This window comes from Pseudochaenichthys georgianus, unplaced genomic scaffold (assembly GCF_902827115.2).
Source record: "Pseudochaenichthys georgianus unplaced genomic scaffold, fPseGeo1.2 scaffold_2013_arrow_ctg1, whole genome shotgun sequence".
Lineage (NCBI taxonomy): Eukaryota > Metazoa > Chordata > Actinopteri > Perciformes > Channichthyidae > Pseudochaenichthys > Pseudochaenichthys georgianus.
In genome coordinates, this window is record NW_027262723.1 from 1 (window position 1) to 24,231 (window position 24,231).

The window sequence follows — 24,231 nt, forward strand, 5'->3', positions numbered from 1 at the left end:
GAGAGGAGTGAGATACAGGGAGGAGTGAGTTACAGAGAGTAGTGAGAGGAGTGAGATACAGAGAGGAGTGAGAGGAGTGAGATACAGAGAGGAGTGAGATACAGAGAGGAGTGAGAGGAGTGAGACCTCCAGAGAGGAGTGAGATACAGAGAGGAGTGGGATACAGAGAGGAGTGAGAGGAGTGAGACCTCCAGAGAGGAGTGAGATACAGAGAGGAGTGAGAGGAGTGGGATACAGAGAGGAGTGAGATACAGAGAGGAGTGAGACATCCAGAGAGGAGTGAGATGAGTGATACCTCCAGAGAGGAGTGAGACATCCAGAGTGGAGTGAGACCTCCAGAGAGGAGTGAGACCTCCAGAGGGGAGTGAGACCTCCAGAGGGGAGTGAGAGGAGTGAGAGGAGTGAGACCCCCAGAGAGGAGTGAGATACAGAGAAGAGTGAGATACAGAGAGGAGTGAGACCTCCAGAGAGGAGTGAGATACAGAGAGGAGTGAGAGGAGTGAGACCTCCAGAGAGGAGTGAGAGGAGTGAGATACAGAGAGGAGTGAGATACAGAGAGGAGTGGGATACAGAGAGGAGTGAGATACAGAGAGGAGTGAGACCTCCAGAGAGGAGTGAGAGGAGTGAGATACAGAGAGGAGTGAGATACAGAGAGGAGTGAGAGGAGTGGGATACAGAGAGGAGTGAGAGGAGTGAGACCTCCAGAGAGGAGTGAGATACAGAGAGGAGTGAGAGGAGTGGGCTACAGAGAGGAGTGAGATACAGAGAGGAGTGAGATACACAGAGGAGTGAGACATCCAGAGAGGAGTGAGATGAGTGATACCTCCAGAGAGGAGTGAGACATCCAGAGTGGAGTGAGACCTCCAGAGGGGAGTAATAGGGGTGAGATACAGAGAGGAGTGAGACCTCCAGAGAGGAGTGAGACCTCCAGAGGGGAGTGAGAGGAGTGAGACCTCCAGAGAGGAGTGAGATACAGAGAGGAGTGAGAGGAGTGAGACCTCCAGAGAGGAGTGAGATACAGAGAGGAGTGAGATACAGAGAGGAGTGAGACCTCCAGAGAGGAGTGAGAGGAGTGAGATACAGAGAGGAGTGAGAGGAGTGAGACCTCCAGAGAGGAGTGAGATACAGAGAGGAGTGAGATACAGAGAGGAGTGAGAGGAGTGAGACCTCCAGAGAGGAGTGAGATACAGAGAGGAGTGAGAGAAGTGAGATACAGAGAGGAGTGAGATACAGAGAGGAGTGAGAGGAGTGAGATACAGAGAGGAGTGAGAGGAGTGAGATACAGAGAGGAGTGAGATACAGAGAGGAGTGAGACCTCCAGAGAGGAGTGAGATACAGAGAGGAGTGAGACCTCCAGAGTGGAGTGATACAGAGAGGAGTGAGACCTCCAGAGAGGAGTGAGAGGAGTGAGATACAGAGAGGAGTGAGACCTCCAGAGAAGAGTGAGAGGAGTGAGATACAGAGAGGAGTGAGACCCCCAGAGAGGAGTGAGACCTCCAGAGAGGAGTGAGAGGAGTGAGATACAGAGAGGAGTGAGAGGAGTGAGATTAGTGAGACCTCCAGAGAGGAGTGAGATACAGAGAGGAGTGAGACCTCCAGAGAGGAGTAATAGGAGTGAGATACAGAGAGGAGTGAGATATAGAGAGGAGTGAGACCTCCAGAGAGGAGTGAGACCTCCAAAGAGGAGTGAGACCTCCAGAGAGGAGTGAGATACAGAGAGGATTGAGATATAGAGAGGATTGAGACATCCAAAGAGGAGTGAGACCTCCAGAGGGGAGTGAGACCTCCAGAGAGGCCTGGCTGTATCTGACCATCACGCCATCCTCTTCACTGTTCCGGTCTCCCTGCCCAGGCAGCATCCTAAACGCACCATTATGTTTGTATGGCTCTTTGAAACCTGATGTTCTTATATGATTCTGTTTTCTTCAAGGTTGTGTCTTCCTGGTCGAATGTACTTATTGTAAGTCGCTTTGGATAAAAGCGTCAGCTAAATGCAATGTAATGTAATATTTAGGAACATTAAGACTGAGTGCCCCGGCCCTATCCGACCTGATAGCTACCCACATGGCCTCGGGTCCCTCCGACTCCACCGTGGACGGCCTGGTAGCCCACTACAACACTGCCCTATCCCTCAGTCTCAACTCTCTCGCCCCCATTAAAACCCGGACTGTTTCCTTCACCCGCCCTGCCCCCTGGTTCACCACTGAACTCCGCCGTTTGAAGGCCTCTGGTCGCCAGCTGGATAGGCTCTCCAAAAAAACTGGCCTCACAGTCCACCTCCTGGCCTTTCGTGAGCATATCAAAACGTATAAGGAAGCTCTCTCCCAAGCCAAGACACACTACTACTCCCGTCTCATTGGTGCTCAGCAAAGCAACCCCAGAAGACTGTTCTCCACCATCAACCGCCTACTACGGCCCCCTGACGCCCCCCAGCCCTCAGGGGCTCCCGATCTGTGCTCCAAGGCGAAAGTTGAGGCCATCCATCGGCAGCTCCTGGTGACTGGCCCTCCCCCTCTACCTGCACCTCATTCACCTGGTAACGCACCCCAAGCGCCGCGCCTCTCCCACTCCAACCTCTCCTCCTTCTCCCCTGTGGATGCTCTCCAAGTGGCCAAACTGGTCAGCTCGGCCAAGACCTCCACCTGCTCCCTGGACCCCATGCCCACAGCCCTGGTCAAGGACTGCCTACCCACCCTCTGTCCCTACATGGTGGTCATCATCAACGCTTCTCTGGCTCCTGGTATAGTCCCCACCAGCTTCAAACTGGCCTCAGTCACCCCCATACTCAAAAAACCTGGCCTGGACCCCGACGACCTCCAGAACCACCGGCCGATCTCCAACCTTCCTTTCTTCAGCAAAACTTTGGAAAGAGTGGTCGCCGGCCAACTCCATCTGTACATGTCCAACCATGAGCTCTAGGAGCCCTTCCAATCCGGCTTCAGACAGCAACACAGCACTGAGACCGCCCTCATCAAGTTCACCAACGACCTCCTCATTGCTGCTGACTCTGGCCGCCTCAGCATCCTCATCCTCCTGGACCTCTCTGCAGCGTTTGACACCATCTCTCACAACATCCTCCTCACCCGCCTCTCAGACCTCCTGGGTGTCACTGGCACAGCGCTGTCCTGGTTTACATCCTACCTCCACAACAGGAAACAGTTTGTCTCCATCAGTGGCTCAAACTCACCCCCGGCCCCAGTCCACCACGGTGTACCCCAGGGCTCTGTGCTTGGCCCCCTCCTGTTCACCATTTACATGCTACCCCTCGGCGAGATCATCCGACATCATGGACTCAACTTCCACTGCTACGCTGATGATACCCAACTGTATCTCAGCCCCACCCCATCCTCCCAGCCCCCCCCCTCAGTCTCTCATCAACTGCCTGCACGACATCAAAACATGGATGTCTTCCAACTATCTGAAGCTGAACAGCGGTAAAACAGAGCTCATGGTTGTGGAACCCAAGGCCCTGCTCCAGAAGGTTGGTGACTTCGTCCTTGAGGTTGACGACTGCTCCATCTCCCCATCTCCTGAAGCCCGCAACCTGGGTGTGATCCTCGACTCCACCCTTTCCTTCCATTCCCACGTCAAGTCTGTGACCAAATCGGCCTTTTACCACCTAAGGAACATTGCAAGACTCCGACCGTCACTCTCGGAGTCGGTTGCCGAGACCCTGGTGCATGCATTTGTCACCACCCGCTTGGACTACTGCAATGGTGTCCTGTTCGGGGTTCCCAACAAAACCCCGGACAGGCTCCAGTATGTCCAAAACTGTGCTGCTAGGGTCCTCACGCACACAAAGCCCTGGCAGCACATCACTCCCACCCTGATCCACCTCCACTGGTTGCCGGTCAAGTCCCGCATCACCTACAAAGTCCTCCTCCTTACCTACCAGTCCCTCCATGCCCTTTCCCCCCAGTACCTATCGGACATCCTTCACCCGCATGCCCCACCCCGGAACCTGCGGTCCTCAGACTCTGGCCTGCTCACCCCCCCCCGCACCAAACTGAGAACCTTCGGGGACAGAGCCTTCAGCGTGGCAGCCCCCACCCTCTGGAACGCTCTCCCTGCGGAGATTCGCAACATCCCCACACTGGACGCCTTCAAAGGACCCTCGAGACCCATCTGTTCATCAAGGCTTTCGGCCTCTAATCCATCTGTTGTTCTGTCTGTCTGACCTTTGTTTTGTTATGTTTGTTTTTTGCCCTACTACTTGTAAAGCGACCTTGGGTCCCTTGAAAGGCGCTATATAAATCAAAGCTATTATTATTAGAGAGGAGTGAAATACAGAGATGATTGAGACCTCCAAAGAGAAGAGAGACCTCCAAAGAGGAGTGAGACCTCTAGAGAGGAGTGAGATACAGAGAGGATTGAGACCTCCAGAGAGGAGTGAGAGGAGTGAGATACAGAGAGGAGTGATACCTCCAGAGAGGAGTGAGACCTCCAGAGAGGAGTGAGACCTCCAAAGAGGAGTGAGATACAGAGAGGAGTGAGACCTCCAGAGAGGAGTGAGAGATACAGAGAGGAGTGAGACCTCCAGAAAGGAGTGAGAGATACAGAGAGGAGTGAGATACAGAGAGGAGTGAGACCTCCAAAGAGGAGTGAGACCTCCAAAGAGGAGTGAGAGATACAGAGAGGAGTGAGATACAGAGAGGAGTGAGATACAGAGAGGAGTGAGACCTCCAGAGAGGAGTGAGACCTCCAGAAAGGAGTGAGAGATACAGAGAGGAGTGAGATACAGAGAGGAGTGAGACCTCCAGAAAGGAGTGAGAGATACAGAGAGGAGTGAGACCTCCAGAGAGGAGTGAGATACAGAGAGGAGTGAGATACAGAGAGGAGTGAGACCTCCAAATAGGAGTGAGACCTCCTGATAGGAGTGAGAGATACAGAGAGGAATGAGACCTCCTGAGAGGAGTAATAAAGAGAGGAGTGAGACCTCCAAAGAGGAGTGAGACATCCTGGGAGGAGTGATACAGAGAGGAGTGAGACCTCCTGAGAGGAGTGAGACCTCCTGAGATACAGAGAGGAGTGAGACCTCCAAAGAGGAGTGAGACCTCCTGAGAGGAGTGATACAGAGAGGAGTGAGACCTCCTGAGAGGAGTGATAAAGAGAGGAGTGAGACCTCCTGAGAGGAGTGAGACCTCCTGAGATACAGAGAGGAGTGAGACCTCCAAAGAGGAGTGAGACCTCCTGAGAGGAGTGATAAAGAGAGGAGTGAGACCTCCTGAGAGGAGTGATACAGAGAAGAGTGAGACCTCCTGAGATACAGAGAGGAGTGAGACCTCCTGAGAGGAGTGATACAGAGAAGAGTGAGACCTCCTGAGATAAAGAGAGGAGTGAGACCTCCTGAGATACAGAGAGGAGTGAGACCTCCTGAGAGGAGTGATACAGAGAGGAGTGAGACCTCCTGAGATACAGAGAGGAGTGATACAGAGAAGAGTGAGACCTCCTGAGATAAAGAGAGGAGTGAGACCTCCTGAGATACAGAGAGGAGTGAGACCTCCTGAGAGGAGTGATACAGAGAGGAGTGAGACCTCCTGAGATACAGAGAGGAGTGAGACCTCCTGAGAGGAGTGATACAGAGAGGAGTGAGACCTCCTGAGATACAGAGAGGAGTGATACAGAGAAGAGTGAGACCTCCTGAGATAAAGAGAGGAGTGAGACCTCCTGAGATACAGAGAGGAGTGAGACCTCCTGAGAGGAGTGATACAGAGAGGAGTGAGACCTCCTGAGATACAGAGAGGAGTGAGACCTCCTGAGAGGAGTGATACAGAGAGGAGTGAGATCTCCCCCAGGGGTTTCTCATGATGCATCAGGGCATCTCACCGTCCATCTCCACCAGCAGCTGGTTGAGAGTGTTTTCCTGCTCACTCTGTCCTCCAAAGCTTCCTCTTCCTCGTTTCCGCCCGACGGCGTCTATCTCGTCGATGAAGAGGATGCAGGGCGCGTTCTTCCTGGCCATCACGAACAGGTCCCGCACCTGCACACACACACTCAGTGTTTAAGTGTGTGTGTGTCTCACCCTGGCTGCGCCCAGTGTGAGTGAATGTGTGTGTGTGTGTGTGTGTGTGTGTGTGTGTGTGTGTGTGTGTGTGTGTGTGTGTGTGTAACTGTCAGTGTGTATGTCTCACCCTGTCAGAGCATTGTGTGTGTGTGTGTGTGTGTGTGTGTGTGTGTATACATATATATGTGTCTGTGTGTGTGTGTGTGTGTGTGTGTGTGTGTGTGTGTGTGTGTGTGTGTGTGTGTGTGTGTGTGTGTGTGTGTGTGTGTGTGTGTGTGTGTGTGTGTGTCTCACCCTGGCGGGTCCGACCCCCACGAACATCTCCAGGAACTCTGACCCGTTGACGGTGATGAAGGGAACGTCTGCCTCCCCCGCTGTAGCTTTAGCGAGGAGAGTCTTCCCCGTGCCTGGGGGGCCGGTGAGGATCGCCCCCTGCACACATAATACAGCTGTCAATCATTACCTACTGAAGCCCCGCCCCCTTTCCCGCTTTCTGGTTCAAACTCTGATGTCTCAGTACTTCCTGTTAGCATTAGCATCATGAGAGATCCCAGACACAGAGAGAACCAGAACATATGAGCCAGATTTAGATTTTCTGAAGATAGTCAGCATTTTGAGATAGGCGAAGCTTCAGGCGAATAAAGTAAAATAATAAATACTAATAATTATAATATATCTCACCTTGGGGATCTTGGCCCCCAGGTCCTCGTACTGCTTGGGGTTCTTCAGGAAGTTGACGAACTCCATGATCTCCAGCTTCGCCTCCTCGCAGCCCGCCACGTCTTTGAACTTCACGTCGATTTCGTCCTTCAGGATCTTGGCTGTCGTCTCGCTGACGCTGAACAGCCCCCCCATCCCCCGCCCAGGACCCCCTCCCGCGGGGCCCCGACGCAGCATGAACAGCAGGAAGCCGATGATGAGCACCGTGGGGAGCATGCTGAGCAGGAAGGACCTGTAGAGACACATCAGGCGGTCTCATTCCCTCTCAGGACTCATAATGCTGACTCATTCCCTCTCAGGACTCATAATGCTGATTCATTCCCTATCAGGACTCATAATGCTGACTAATTCCCTCTCAGGACTCATAACGCTGACTCATTCCCTATCAGGACTCATAATGCTGACGCATTCACTCTCAGGACTCATAATGCTGACTCATTCCCTATCAGGACTCATAATGCTGACTCATTCCCTATCAGGACTCATAACGCTGACTCATTCCCTCTCAGGACTCATAACGCTGACTCATTCCCTCTCAGGACTCATAATACTCATAACGCTGACTCATTCCCTCTCAGGACTCATAACGCTGACTCATTCCCTCTCAGGACTCATACCGCTGACTCATTCCCTCTCAGGACTCATAATGCTGACTCATTCCCTCTCAGGACTCATAATGCTGACTCATTCCCTCAGGACTCATAATGCTGACTCATTCCCTCTCAGGACTCATAACGCTGACTCATTCCCTATCAGGACTCATAATGCTGACTCATTCCCTCTCAGGACTCATAACGTTGACTCATTCCCTCTCAGGACTCATAACGCTGACTCATTCCCTCTCAGGACACATAATGCTGACTCATTCCCTATCAGGACTCATAATGCTGACTCATTCACTATCAGGACTCATAATGCTGACTCGTTCCCTCTCAGGACTCATAATGCTGACTCATTCCCTCAGGACTCATAATGCTGACTCATTCCCTCTCAGGACTCATAACGTTGACTCATTCCCTCTCAGGACTCATAACGCTGACTCGTTCCCTCTCAGGACTCATAATGCTGACTCATTCCCTATCAGGACTCATAACGCTGACTCATTCCTCTCAGGACTCATAATGCTGACTCATTCCCTATCAGGACTCATAACGCTGACTCATTCCTCTCAGGACTCATAACGCTGACTCATTCCTCTCAGGACTCATAATGCTGACTCATTCCCTATCAGGACTCATAACGCTGACTCATTCCCTATCTGGACTCATAACGTTGACTCGTTCCCTCTCAGGACTCATAACGCTGACTCGTTCCCTCTCAGGACTCATAATGCTGACTCATTCCCTATCAGGACTCATAACGCTGACTCATTCCTCTCAGGACTCATAACGCTGACTCGTTCCCTCTCAGGACTCATAATGCTGACTCATTCCCTATCAGGACTCATAACGCTGACTCATTCCTCTCAGGACTCATAACGCTGACTCATTCCTCTCAGGACTCATAATGCTGACTCATTCCCTATCAGGACTCATAACGCTGACTCATTCCTCTCAGGACTCATAACGCTGACTCATTCCTCTCAGGACTCATAATGCTGACTCATTCCCTATCAGGACTCATAATGCTGACTCATTCCCTATCAGGACTCATAACGCTGACTCATTCCTCTCAGGACTCATAACGCTGACTCATTCCTCTCAGGACTCATAATGCTGACTCATTCCCTATCAGGACTCATAATGCTGACTCATTCCCTATCAGGACTCATAACGCTGACTCATTCCTCTCAGGACTCATAACGCTGACTCATTCCTCTCAGGACTCATAATGCTGACTCATTCCCTATCAGGACTCATAACGCTGACTCATTCCTCTCAGGACTCATAACGCTGACTCATTCCTCTCAGGACTCATAATGCTGACTCGTTCCCTCTCAGGACTCATAATGCTGACTCATTCCTCTCAGGACTCATAACGCTGACTCATTCCTCTCAGGACTCATAATGCTGACTCGTTCCCTCTTAATGCTGACTCAGCATGGTTCGAGGACTCGCTCCTCACCCGTCGCTCTCGGTGGCGTGAGGACTCACCCGTCGCTCTCGGTGGCGTACACCACGGGAACCCGGCTCTCGCCCTCGATGCCCAGCTCGCTCTGCGCCGCCTCCAGGTTCCTCTCGAACGTGTCCACGCTGCCGATGTTGAACCACACGAACATCTAATGATAATAAAGCTTTATTCATACATCACTTCATCATGCAGCTCAGAGCAGAACCTACACAAGGAGGACCAACAGACACAAGGAGGACCAACAGACACAAGGAGGACCAACACACACAAGGAGGACCAACAGACACAAGGAGGACCAACAGACACAAGGAGGACCAACACACACAAGGAGGACCAACAGACACAAGGAGGACCAACAGACACAAGGACCAACAGACACAAGGAGGACCAACAGACACAAGGAGGACCAACAGACACAAGGAGGACCAACACACACAAGGAGGACCAACAGACACAAGGAGGACCAACACACACAAGGAGGACCAACACACACAAGGAGGACCAACAGACACAAGGAGGACCATCAGACACAAGGAGGACCAACACACACAAGGAGGACCAATAGACACAAGGAGGACCAACAGACACAAGGACCAACAGACACAAGGAGGACCAACACACACAAGGAGGACCAACAGACACAAGGACCAACAGACACAAGGAGGACCAACACACACAAGGAGGACCAATAGACACAAGGAGGACCAACAGACACAAGGACCAACAGACACAAGGAGGACCAACAGACACAAGGAGGACCAACACACACAAGGAGGACCAATAGACACAAGGAGGACCAACAGACACAAGGACCAACAGACACAAGGAGGACCAACAGACACAAGGAGGACCAACACACACAAGGAGGACCAATAGACACAAGGAGGAACAGACACACACAAGGAGGACCAACACACACAAGGAGGACCAACACACACAAGGAGGACCAACACACACAAGGAGGACCAATAGAAACAAGGAGGAACAGACACACACAAGGAGGACCAATAGACACAAGGAGGAACAGACACACACAAGGAGGACCAACAGACACAAGGAGGACCAACAGACACAAGGAGGACCAACACACACAAGGAGGACCAACACACACAAGGAGGACCAACACACACAAGGAGGAACAGACACAAGGAGGACCAACAGACACAAGGAGGACCAACAGACACAAGGAGGACCAACAGACACAAGGAGGACCAGACACAAGGAGGACCAACAGACACAAGGAGGACCAACAGACACAAGGAGGAACAGACACAAGGAGGACCAACAGACACAAGGAGGACCAACACACACAAGGAGGACCAACACACACAAGGAGGACCAACGGACACAAGGACCAACAGACACAAGGAGGACCAACAGACACAAGGAGGACCAACACACACAAGGAGGAGGACCAGACACAAGGAGGAGGACCAGACACAAGGAGGACCAACACACACAAGGAGGACCAACAGACACAAGGAGGAATAGACACAAGGAGGACCAACAGACACAAGGAGGACCAACAGACACAAGGAGGACCAACACACACAAGGAGGACCAACAGACACAAGGAGGACCAACACACACAAGGAGGACCAACAGACACAAGGAGGACCAACAGACACAAGGAGGAACAGACACAAGGAGGAACAGACACAAGGAGGACCAACAGACACAAGGAGGACCAACACACACAAGGAGGACCAACACACACAAGGAGGAACAGACACACGGAGGACCAACAGACACAAGGAGGACCAACACACACAAGGAGGAACAGACACAAGGAGGAACAGACACAAGGAGGACCAACAGACACAAGGAGGACCAACAGACACAAGGAGGACCAACACACACAAGGAGGACCAACACACACAAGGAGGACCAACAGACACAAGGAGGAGCAACAGACACAAGGAGGAACAACACACACAAGGAGGACCAACAGACACAAGGAGGACCAACAGACACAAAAACCAACAGACACAAGGAGGACCAACAGACACAAGGAGGACCAACACACACAAGGAGGACCAACACACACAAGGAGGACCAACACACACAAGGAGGACCAACAGACACAAGGAGGACCAACAGACACAAGGACCAACAGACACAAGGAGGACCAACAGACACAAGGAGGACCAACAGACACAAGGACCAACAGACACAAGGAGGACCAACAGACACAAGGAGGACCAACACACACAAGGAGGACCAACACACACAAGGAGGACCAACACACACAAGGAGGACCAACAGACACAAGGAGGACCAACAGACACAAGGAGGACCAACAGACACAAGGAGGACCAAGACACAAGGAGGACCAACAGACACAAGGAGGACCAACAGACACAAGGAGGACCAACACACACAAGGAGGACCAACAGACACAAGGAGGACGCATGACAACACAAATAAAACAAACAATGGTTTCTCTTGGACAGGTAAGACACAAGACAACTGAGTCGATGCAACAATATAAAACAAAGTGAACATATAGGTACAACAGATATAAAAAATAAAAAGATTAAGAACTATCTGAACACATGTTGGTGTTAGACACGACTTATAAAAGTATTCCCTGCTTTAAAGTGAAGCGGTGACTCACCCCGTCGACCGGCGCCTGGCCCGAGGAGAACGCCACCTTCACGAAGCGCTTGTTCACCACCTCCAGCCGGTCCACCTGCAAAACAAGCGCACCCGTTCAATACTGCAGCTATAACAGGTAGACATCAAACTACTCAGATACATCTATATCCGTGTTTCTCAAAGTGTGGTCCGTGAGCGACCCCTAATGGTCCGTCAGTAGATTGGTACAATGTCACATTTGAGAGGAATACAATTATAAATTCAAAGAGTTTCTAAAATAGTTTAAAAATGACTAGTATAGGAGCAACAGAGACACGCAGTCAAGTGAGTAAACAATGCTAAATTAAAACTGCGGTCACAGACGTGCACGCAGTTGTGGGCGGGCCTTCGCGTCCGTGCGCCTGTCGGGGAGGTTCACTGGTCGTCCCGGTCCTGGGAAATGAGCCGTTTCTCATTTCTATCATTTTCGCGTCCCAGACTCCCAGGTCCTCCGGCAGCGACCCGGAAACAGATGTCGGTGCACCGTCTCGAAGGAAAACAAATGTCTCTAAAGGCTCGTCGAGGATCGATTATCGAGGAGGCTGTCTGGAGGAGCCGTAACCGAGGGTGCACTGCTGTATCCTCCGGAGTTTCAGGCAACAGTGATATTTAAAAGAGGCGTGGCGCATGGCTGGACTTCTGTCAACGAAGCACAGCTCTGAAAACTGTTCCCGTTGTGATAAGTTATTTGAGATGATCAAATGTGCATCAGTCTTTCTGCCCTTTACCATTTGTTTACTCACTAATCACATCTCCCCTGGATGTTAGGCTATTTTTTTTTTAATACAACTGCTTTCATTCAGACGCGATGTTTAGTGAGAACAGCAATAATATATGTAACAGGCCTACATTTCACACTTTATTTGTATGCTTTAGTAGATATCTACAAGTAAACAGTAGATATTTTTCATGAAACCATATAGTGCTTCACATAATAAAATATACAAGGGCTGTAGCCTGATATACAGTATATGCTTTAGTAGCTGTATGTGTTGTACAGTGAGTAGGTTTGTGTTGTGGAGTGTATAGGTGTCTGTTGTAATTGAATTTGCCACCAGCAGAGGCGGTGTGTGTGTCTATGTGTGTGTGTGTGTGTGTGTGTGTGTGTGTGTGTGGCGTGTGTGTGTGTGTGTGTGTGTGTGTGTGTGTGTGTGCGTGCGTGTGTGTGAGAGAGTTGATGTGCCAGGCAGACAGGCAGGTATAAGTAGCTTATCTGACATATAAATGGTCAAAAATTGTACTTTTTAGCCTACGAGCTCCCTGTTCGAGCGAACGACTATTCCTTTGCAATGTAGCATCGCATTGGATATGCGCTTAAATTGTCCTGGATTGGAATTTTTTCGATCATTTTCCTTTTAGGAATTAGCAAAAATGTGCTTAAAATGCATGAAAAAATGCAGGCCACGCCCACATTCGTCACAACACTTTAACTATAAGTTCATACTCACCTCCAGAGTATGTCTAAAAAAATTAATATTATTTTGTCCATCTTTTCTTGAGTTATACATTTGTCGTGTTTTTGGCGCCCCCCATAGTCCAAAATGAAAATACCTTTGTGTGCCTATTCCCCAATACAGACTGAACCTATCCACCAAAGTGTGTTATTTGGATACATTGTTGATGAGTTATGAGCATTTCTTTCTAAGCCCCGCCTTTTTGCGAACATGGTTAGATTAATGACGGCCATATTTATCGACAGAACATGGTCATGTTCTACGGTAATGTGTCTGACCCTCCACCGATGCGATATACTAAGTTTGGCGTTGAAAAACAAAAATTTGAAATTTAAGTTAAGATTTCACTGTTTTTAACATTATGCTAATTTAAAAAAAATCAAGTAGGTGGAGCTTATGGGTTCATCTATGGAGCTATTTCAGGGTCATAAGTTTTGATCATTCAAAAAAATACAATTTATTTGAAAGTTCAAGTTTTTATCCTGAACTTTGAAAAATACAATGATGTATTCAAAATAAAAATAAGTATTTGAAATCATTTTTTAGGTTGAATATTATTTTGATTCAGTTCAGCAATTTTTTTGAATAAAATATTTATTTTCAGATTTCACTTTTATACATATTTTGATATTTGAATCCTTATTTTTTTTCAGTTGCAGATTTTTCGTTTTCAGATTCAAAACAATTATTTTTTCAGTTTCAAATCTTGTTGTGAATGAGAAAAGTAATAGCCATCGATTCCCGACCGAGCTGAACGTTTTGATGTTTGAACGGCGTTTCTGCGATGTTCAATGCGGGAGGAGAAGAGGGCCAAAATAAGTCGGCGGAATCAAGATGTTGAATAACAGACAGTGGGAATGCTGTGTCAGCATTAACAAGAACACACAGATAAACAAAACAAGATCTCACTAGAGATAGAAAATAAACTCGACTAACGTTACATGAACTCGTCACACAGAGGAAGCCTCACCACTCCTTTGGACAGGAAGTTGTTGACAAAGTCTTTCCAGGTGACCTCCCGCCCGCCATCTCTGAAGAAGATGAAATAAAAGATAGTTGTCCAGAAGAACGCTCCGCCCAGGAAGTACATCTTGAACTCCTTATCGTTCCAGGGAACATCGCCCTGCAACACACGGCGTCAATTAGCACGTTAATAAACACGTCAGTTAGCACGTCAGATAGCACGTCAGTTAGCACGTCAGTAAGCACGTCAGTTAGCACGTTAATAAACACGTCAGTTAGCACGTCAGTAAGCACGTCAGTTAGCACGTTAATAAACACGTCAGTTAGCACGTCAGATAGCACGTCAGTTAGCACGTCAGTAAGCACGTCAGTTAGCACGTTAATAAACACGTCAGTTAGCACGTCAGATAGCACGTCAGTTAGCACGTCAGTAAGCACGTCAGTTAGCACGTTAATAAACACGTCAGTTAGCACGTCAGTTAGCACGTTAATAAGCACGTCAGTTAGCACGTTAATAAACACGTCAGTTAGCACGTCAGATAGCACGTCAGTTAGCACGTCAGTAAGCACGTCAGTTAGCACGTTAATAAACACGTCAGTTAGCACGTCAGATAGCACGTCAGTTAGCACGTCAGTTAGCACGTCAGTAAGCACGTCAGTTAGCACGTTAATAAACACGTCAGTTAGCACGTCAGTTAGCACGTTAATAAACACGTCAGTTAGCACGTCAGATAGCACGTCAGTTAGCACGTCAGTAAGCACGTCAGTTAGCACGTTAATAAACACGTCAGTCTGCACGTCAGTTAGCACGTCAGATAGCACGTCAGTTAGCACGTCAGTTAGCACGTCAGTAAGCACGTTAATAAACACGTCAGTTAGCACGTCAGTTAGCACGTCAGTAAGCACGTCAGTTAGCACGTTAATAAACACGTCAGTTAGCACGTCAGTTAGCACGTCAGTTAGCACGTCAGTAAGCACGTCAGTTAGCACGTCAGTAAGCACGTCAGTTAGCACGTTAATAAACACGTCAGTTAGCACGTCAGTTAGCACGTCAGTTAGCACGTCAGTAAGCACGTCAGTTAGCACGTTAATAAACACGTCAGTTAGCACGTCAGTTAGCACGTCAGTAAGCACGTCAGTTAGCACGTCAGTAAGCACGTCAGTTAGCACGTTAATAAACACGTCAGTTAGCACGTCAGTTAGCACCCCTCTGGACCGAGATGCTAACGAGCGTTTTCCCTTCAGAAATCATAAAGAGGTTCATATGTAGACATCATCCTGAGGATCCAAACGTGTAACAATTATAAACGTTTGTATGACTCAGATTATTGTTCCCAACATCTAAATAAATCCCATTGAGGAATCCTATTGGAGCAGAGATGCTGCCTTCAGGGACCAGAGAGATGCTGCCTTCAGGGACCAGAGAGATGCTGCCTTCAGGGACCAGAGAGATGCTGCCTTCAGGGACCAGAGAGATGCTGCCTCCAGTATGTCTGGTGTCTGAAAGAGGACACTGACCTTCTGCAGGCGGGTGTACCAGTGGGAGTCATCCTTCCCGCCTCCTCGCTTTCCTCCTCCTCTTCCTCCTCCACTTCCTCTTCCTCCTCCACTTCCTCCTCCTCCCTGATCGTTGGCAGGTTTGGCGTCTGTGAACAGAATAATCCATCAGGGTAGAAAGTCTGTAAACGCCTCTATATGTCTCTATGTCTCTATGTGATATGTCTCTATGTCTCTATGTGATATGTCTCTATATGTCTCTATGTGATATGTCTCTATGTCTCTATGTGATATGTCTCTAAATGTCTCTATGTGATATGTCTCTAAATGTCTCCATGTGATATGTCTATGTGATATGTCTCTATGTGATATGTCTCTAAATGTCTCTATGTGATATGTCTCTAAATGTCTCTATGTGATATGTCTCTAAATGTCTCCATGTGATATGTCTCTAAATGTCTCTATGTGATATGTCTCTATGTGATATGTCTCTAAATGTCTCTATATGTCTCCATGTGATATGTCTCTAAATGTCTCTATGTGATATGTCTCTAAATGTCTCCATGTGATATGTCTCTAAATGTCTCTATGTGATATGTCTCTATGTGATATGTCTCTAAATGTCTCTATGTGATATGTCTCTATGTGATATGTCTCTAAATGTCTCTATATGATATTTCTCTATATGATATGTCTCTAAATGTCTCTATGCGATATGTCTCTATGTGATATGTCTCTGTGATATGTCTCTAAATGTCTCTATGTGATATGTCTCTATATGATATGTCTCTAAATGTCTCTATGTGATATGTCTCTAAATGTCTCTATGCGATATGTCTCTATGTGATATGTCTCTGTGATATGTCTCTAAATGTCTCTATGTGATATGTCTCTATGTCTCTAAATGTCTCTATGTGATATGTCTCTAAATGTCTCTATGCGATATGTCTCTATGTGATATGTCTCTAAATGTCTCTATGTGATATGTCTCTAAATGTCTCTATGTGATATGTCTCTATATGTCTCTAAATGTCTATGTGATATGTCTCGATATGATATGTCTCTATATGTCTCTATATGTCTCTATGTGATATGTCTCTAAATGTCTCTATGCGATATGTCTCTATGTGATATGTCTCTAAGTGATATGTCTCTAAATGTCTCTATGTGATATGTCTCTATATGATATGTCTCTAAATGTCTATGTGATATGTCTCTAAATGTCTCTATGCGATATGTCTGTGATATGTCTCTGTGATATGTCTCTAAATGTCTCTATGTGATATGTCTCTATGTCTCTAAATGTCTCTATGTGTGATATGTCTCTAAATGTCTCTATGCGATATGTCTCTATGTGATATGTCTCTGTGATATGTCTCTAAATGTCTCTATGTGATATGTCTCTATGTGATATGTCTCTAAATGTCTATGTGATATGTCTCTATATGTCTATGTGATATGTCTCTATGTGATATGTCTCTATATGTCTATGTGATATGTCTCTATGTGATATGTCTCTATGTGATATGTCTCTATATGTCTATGTGATATGTCTCTATGTGATATGTCTCTATATGTCTCTATGTGATATGTCTCTGTGATATGTCTCTATATGTCTATGTGATATGTCTCTATGTGATATGTCGCTATATGTCTCGATATGATATGTCTCTATATGTCTCTATGTGATATGTCTCGATATGATATGTCTCTATATGTCTCTATGTGATATGTCTCTATATGTCTCGATATGATATGTCTCTATATGTCTCGATATGATATGTCTCTATATGTCTCTATGTGATATGTCGCTATAGGTCTCGATATATGTCGCTATAGGTCTCGATATGATATGTCTCTATATGTCTCGATATGATATGTCTCTATATGTCTCGATATGATATGTCTCTATATGTCTCGATATGATATGTCTCTATATGATATGTCTCTATATGATATGTCTCTATATGTCTCGATATGATATGTCTCTATATGTCTCGATATGATATGTCTCTATATGTCTCGATATGATATGTCTCTATATGATATGTCTCTATATGATATGTCTCTATATGTCTCGATATGATATGTCTCTATATGATATGTCTCTATATGATATGTCTCTATATGATATGTCTCTATATGTCTCGATATGATATGTCTCTATATGATATGTCTCGATATGATATGTCTCTATATGATATGTCTCTATATGTCTCGATATGATATGTCTCTATATGATATGTCTCTATATGATATGTCTCTATATGATATGTCTCTATATGATATGTCTCTATATGTCTCGATATGATATGTCTCTATATGATATGTCTCTATATGTCTCGATATGATATGTCTCTATATGATATGTCTCTATATGTCTCTATATGATATGTCTCTATGTGATATGTCTCTATATGATATGTCTCTATATGATATGTCTCTATATGATATGTCTCTATATGATATGTCTCGATATGTCTCGATATGATATGTCTCTATATGATATGTCTCTATATGATATGTCTCTATATGTCTCTATATGATATGTCTCTATATGATATGTCTCTATATGTCTCTATATGATATGTCTCTATATGATATGTCTCTATATGTCTCGATATGATATGTCTCTATATGATATGTCTCGATATGATATGTCTCTATATGATATGTCTCTATATGTCTCGATATGATATGTCTCTATATGATATGTCTCTATATGATATGTCTCTATATGATATGTCTCTATATGATATGTCTCTATATGTCTCGATATGATATGTCTCTATATGATATGTCTCTATATGTCTCGATATGATATGTCTCTATATGATATGTCTCTATATGTCTCTATATGATATGTCTCTATGTGATATGTCTCTATATGATATGTCTCTATATGATATGTCTCTATATGATATGTCTCTATATGATATGTCTCTATATGATATGTCTCGATATGTCTCGATATGATATGTCTCTATATGATATGTCTCTATATGATATGTCTCTATATGTCTCTATATGATATGTCTCTATATGATATGTCTCTATATGTCTCTATATGATATGTCTCTATATGATATGTCTCTATATGATATGTCTCTATATGATATGTCTCTATATGATATGTCTCTATATGATATGTCTCTATGTGATATGTCTCGATATGATATGTCTCTATATGATATGTCTCTATATGATATGTCTCTATATGTCTCGATATGATATGTCTCTATATGATATGTCTCTATATGTCTCGATATGATATGTCTCTATATGATATGTCTCTATATGATATGTCTCGATATGATATGTCTCTATATGATATGTCTCTATATGATATGTCTCTATATGCACTGAACAAAAATATAAATGCAACACTTTTGTTTTTGCTCATTCTCCATGAGAGGAACTCAAAGATCTAAAACATTTCTATAAACACAAAATAACCATTTCTCTCAACGTGTGACAGTGAGACTTCTGCTTTGCCGAGACAATCCATCCCACCTCCCAGGCGTGGCATATCAAGATGCTGATTGGACAGCATGGTTATTGCACAGGTGTGCCTTAGGCTGGCCTCAATAAAAGGCCACTCTGAAACGTGCACTTTTGCTTTATTGGGGGGTCTGGGGGGGTCCGGAAACCAGGCAGTATCTGGGGTGAGGGGTAGGGGTCGGGTTATGTTGTGAATCGAGTGGTGGTGGTGGGGTTACGGTATGGGCAGGCGTTATGGACGACGAACACAGCTGCATTGTATTGATGGCGTTGTGAATGCACAGAGATACCGTGACGAGATCCTGAGGCCCATTGTTGTGCCATTCATCCACGACCATCGCCTCGTGGTGCAGCACGATGATGCACGGCCCCATGTTGCGAGGATCTGTATTCCTGGAGGCTGAACACATCCCAGTTCTTGCATGGCCAGCATGCTCACCGGACATGTCACCATTGAGCATGTTTGGGATGCTCTGGATCGGCGTATACGACCGCGTGTTCCAGCTCCTGCCAACATCCAGCAGCTTGGCAGCCACTGAAGAGGACCAACATTCCACAGGCCACGATCACCAACCTGATCACCTCTACGAAGGAGACGTGTTGCACTGCGTGAGGCAAGTGGTGGTCACCCCAGATACTGCCTGGTTTCCGGACCCCCCCAGACCCCCCAATAAAGCAAAAGTGCACGTTTCAGAGTGGCCTTTTATTGAGGCCAGCCTAAGGCACACCTGTGCAATAACCATGCTGTCCAATCAGCATCTTGATATGCCACGCCTGGGAGGTGGGATGGATTGTCTCGGCAAAGCAGAAGTCTCACTGTCACACGTTGAGAGAAATGGTTATTTTGTGTTTATAGAAATGTTTTAGATCTTTGAGTTCCTCTCATGGAGAATGAGCAAAAACAAAAGTGTTGCATTTATATTTTGGTTCAGTGTAATATGTCTCTATATGATATGTCTCTAAATGTCTCTATATGATATGTCTCTATATGATATGTTTATATATGTCTATATGATGTGTCTCTACTGTATATGATATGTTTCTATACGTCTCTATACGTCTCTACTCTATATGTCTCTATATGTCTCTACTGTATATGTCTCTATACGTCTCTACTCTATGTCTCTACTGTATATGTCTCTATATGTCTCTACTGTATATGATATGTTTCTATACGTCTCTACTGTATATGTCTCTATACGTCTCTACTCTATATGTCTCTACTGTATATGTCTCTATACGTCTCTACTCTATATGTCTCTACTGTATATGTCTCTATATGTCTCTACTGTATATGTCTCTATATGATATGTTTATATATGTCTCTACTGTATATGTCTCTATGTGTCTCTATATGTCTCTGTGTCTCTATGATATGTCTCTATGATATGTCTCTATATGTCTCTACTGTATATGTCTCTGTGTCTCTCTATGATATGTCTCTATATGTCTCTACTGTATATGTCTCTAAAAGTCTCTGTGTCTCTCTATGATGTCTCTACTGTATACGTCTGTATATGTCTCTCCTGTATATGTCTCTACTGTATGTCTCTGTGTCTCTCTACTGTATGTCTCTCTATGATATGTCTCTACTGTATATGTCTATTGTATATGTCTCTACTGTATATGTCTCTCTATAATATGTCTCTATATGTCTCTAAATGTCTCTGTATGTCTCCATGTGTCTCTACCTTTGGTCTCGGCTTCAGTGTTTTTCGGAGTTTTCTGACTTTCTGGAAAATATTTCTCGAAACCTAAAAAGCAAAAAACACATTTGTATTTCATCCCATGTGGACCCCCCATTCCTCTCACACCTGTAGCCCCCCCCATTCCTCACACACCTGTAGCCCCCCCCATTCCTCTCTCACCTGTAGCCCCCCATTCCTCTCACACCTGTAGCCCCCCATTCCTCTCACACCTGTAGCCCCCCATTCCTCTCACACCTGTAGCCCCCCCCATTCCTCACACACCTGTAGCCCCCCCCATTCCTCTCTCACCTGTAGCCCCCCATTCCTCTCACACCTGTAGCCCCCCATTCCTCACACACCTGTAGCCCCCCATTCCTCACACACCTGTAGCCCCCCATTCCTCTCACACCTGTAGCCCCCCCCCATTCCTCACACACCTGTAGCCCCCCCCATTCCTCTCTCACCTGTAGCCCCCCCCCATTCCTCTCACACCTGTAGCCCCCCCCCATTCCTCTCACACCTGTAGCCCCCCCCCATTCCTCACACACCTGTAGCCCCCCCCCATTCCTCTCTCACCTGTAGCCCCCCCCATTCCTCTCTCACCTGTAGCCCCCCATTCCTCACACACCTGTAGCCCCCCATTCCTCACACACCTGTAGCCCCCCATTCCTCTCACACCTGTAGCCCCCCATTCCTCACACACCTGTAGCCCCCCATTCCTCTCACACCTGTAGCCCCCCATTCCTCTCACACCTGTAGCCCCCCCCATTCCTCACACACCTGTAGCCCCCCCCCCATTCCTCACACACCTGTAGCCCCCCCCATTCCTCACACACCTGTAGCCCCCCCCATTCCTCTCACACCTGTAGCCCCCCCCATTCCTCACACACCTGTAGCCCCCCCCATTCCTCACACACCTGTAGCCCCCCATTCCTCTCACCTGTAGCCCCCCATTCCTCTCTCACCTGTAGCCCCCCATTCCTCTCACACCTGTAGCCCCCCCCATTCCTCACACACCTGTAGCCCCCCCATTCCTCTCTCACCTGTAGCCCCCCATTCCTCTCACACCTGTAGCCCCCCATTCCTCTCACACCTGTAGCCCCCCATTCCTCTCTCACCTGTAGCCCCCCCCATTCCTCACACACCTGTAGCCCCCCATTCCTCTCACACCTGTAGCCCCCCCCATTCCTCACACACCTGTAGCCCCCCATTCCTCTCACACCTGTAGCCCCCCCCCATTCCTCACACACCTGTAGCCCCCCATTCCTCTCTCACCTGTAGCCCCCCATTCCTCTCTCACCTGTAGCCCCCCATTCCTCTCTCACCTGTAGCCCCCCATTCCTCTCTCACCTGTAGCCCCCCATTCCTCACACACCTGTAGCCCCCCATTCCTCTCTCACCTGTAGCCCCCCATTCCTCACACACCTGTAGACCCCCCCCCTGTTCCTCACACACCTGTAGACCCCCCCCCTGTTCCTCACACACCTGTAGACCCTCCCATTTCTCACACACCTGTAGACCCCCCCCCGGTTCCTCTCACACCTGTAGACCCTCCCATTTCTCACACACCTGTAGACCCCCCCCCCCATTCCTCTCTCACCTGTAGCCCCCCCTGTTCCTCTCTCACCTGTAGACCCCCCCATTCCTCTCTCACCTGTAGACCCCCCCCATTCCTCTCTCACCTGTAGACCCCCCCCATTCCTCACACACCTGTAGCCCCCCCCATTCCTCACACACCTGTAGCCCCCCCCATTCCTCACACACCTGTAGCCCCCCATTCCTCACACACCTGTAGCCCCCCCTGTTCCTCACACACCTGTAGACCCCCCCCCTGTTCCTCACACACCTGTAGACCCCCCCCCTGTTCCTCACACACCTGTAGACCCTCCCATTTCTCACACACCTGTAGACCCCCCCCCGGTTCCTCTCACACCTGTAGACCCCCCCCCCCCCCTCTTACCTTTGGGAGGTCTGGAGCTCAGACTGAGGTTCCCCCCCAGCATGTCACTCAGCAGGCCCCGCCCCCTCTCCAGCTGCCCCCCCGCCGGCCAGCAGGTCACCTGACACACAGGAAGTGGACGTGTTACACAGGACACACACCTACAGCTCTTCCCCAGGATGGCGTCATAGCAGCGGTGCCAAGCCACGTGGGCCCAGCACGATGTGAGCGCGGAGCGCGTGGATTTGTTTCTATGTGTCTGCACAAGAAAGGCTCCCGAGGCCTCGTGCCAGGGCCGGCTCCAGACTATTTGCTGCCCGAGGCGAGATCTGATAAAGAATACATGAAACATCTCTACTAAAGACAAATCCACTACAGAAACAGAAACGTATTGACGGGTCGTACACGGCAAAATGGCTTCAAATGTATTCAGTATGGGATGAACATGTTGGGGGGTGGAGGGCACATCCTCTAGGGGGGTCCGGGGGTAAAGTAAAATGCTTCAATCTGGTGCACTCTGAGGAGCACACAATTACAGAGACCTGATCTAGGGGGTACAACTCTAAATAAATAAATACTAATAAATATTAGGACAAAGCCCGACAAATAACAACAATAAACATAATAATAAAACAATTAAAATGTTGTATTCAGCCCTGATGAAAACAGCGGGCCCAAATCCTGGATGGGCGGGCCCGGCCCCATGGTGGGTCTGACTTAGACTACAATGAACTATCTCAACACTCAGAGTCCTTCACCTCACTGAGCCTCTCAGTCTGACAGGAGAGCTCTCCTCCACCCTGGCTGGAGAAACATCTACTTCTTATATCCGTTAGCGCAGCTAGCACCAGATGCTAATAACAACAGCGCCGGTACCGGTGCGCCCTCTCTCTCTCTCTCCCTCCCTCCCACTTTGGCTGTGAGCGCCTGATAAGCCAACATCCCCACTTTCATCACTTTCATCGCCCGTCGTACAGCGCCCATCGTACAGCGCCCGTCGTACAGCGCCCGTCGTACAGCGCCCATCGTACAGCGCCCGTCGTACAGCGCCCATCGTACAGGGCAAATGGAAAATGTAACTAGGGTGAAAAGGGTGTTACATTTAATTAATTATGAACGTTACATCAAGGCCGAACATTAGGATGAGCGCCAACTGTCAGCGCAGCGCCCCCCACACACACACACACACACACACACACACACACACACACACACACACACACACACACACACACACACACACACACACACACACACACACACACACACACACACACACACACACACACACACACACACACACACACACACACACACACACACACACACACACACACACACACACACACAATAATGTTTACATACTGCCCTGAATATGTCTTACTGAGGATATGTATCGTTTTTAATGTTTATTTGTATTTTATCCAAAACAAATCTAAGTTATTTTGTACTTCCTGAAGACTGAGTGTCAAGAGACACCAGCTTGTGATGAAGGATCTACAGAAGAGAGGGACCAGACACAGGAGGGGTGATGAAGTTATGAAACCAAAGAGAAGGGGTTACATCACTGCACCATCACCCGGGGTACCACTCCAATGCCCCCACATTTCAAAGACAGGTCTGAAAGTAACCTTTCAAAGAGCCCCAGGGAGACAGAAGCAGTCCCGAGAGCCAGGGTCCTCAGCGGGTGACCCGGACACGATGCCCGCCCCACAGCGCGTCTCTTCGGGCTCGTTCTGTCAGATTCCCCGGTTAGCA

General features: G+C 47.6%; 1 protein-coding gene across 1 annotated transcript; it reads right to left on the reverse strand.

The window, feature by feature from the left end:
• Positions 1-5,812: 5,812 nt before the first annotated feature.
• On the reverse strand, positions 5,813-23,499 carry LOC117441821 (mitochondrial inner membrane m-AAA protease component AFG3L2-like). Its single transcript, XM_071202295.1, has 10 exons — positions 23,386-23,499; positions 22,495-22,594; positions 20,538-20,600; positions 15,367-15,494; positions 13,856-14,008; positions 11,412-11,486; positions 8,818-8,942; positions 6,686-6,956; positions 6,299-6,436; positions 5,813-5,980 (listed from the first exon to the last, which is right to left on the reverse strand). Exons 1-10 carry the CDS (start codon positions 23,497-23,499, stop codon positions 5,813-5,815), a joined length of 1,335 nt encoding a protein of 444 aa, XP_071058396.1.
• Between the last annotated feature and the right edge of the window lie 732 nt (positions 23,500-24,231).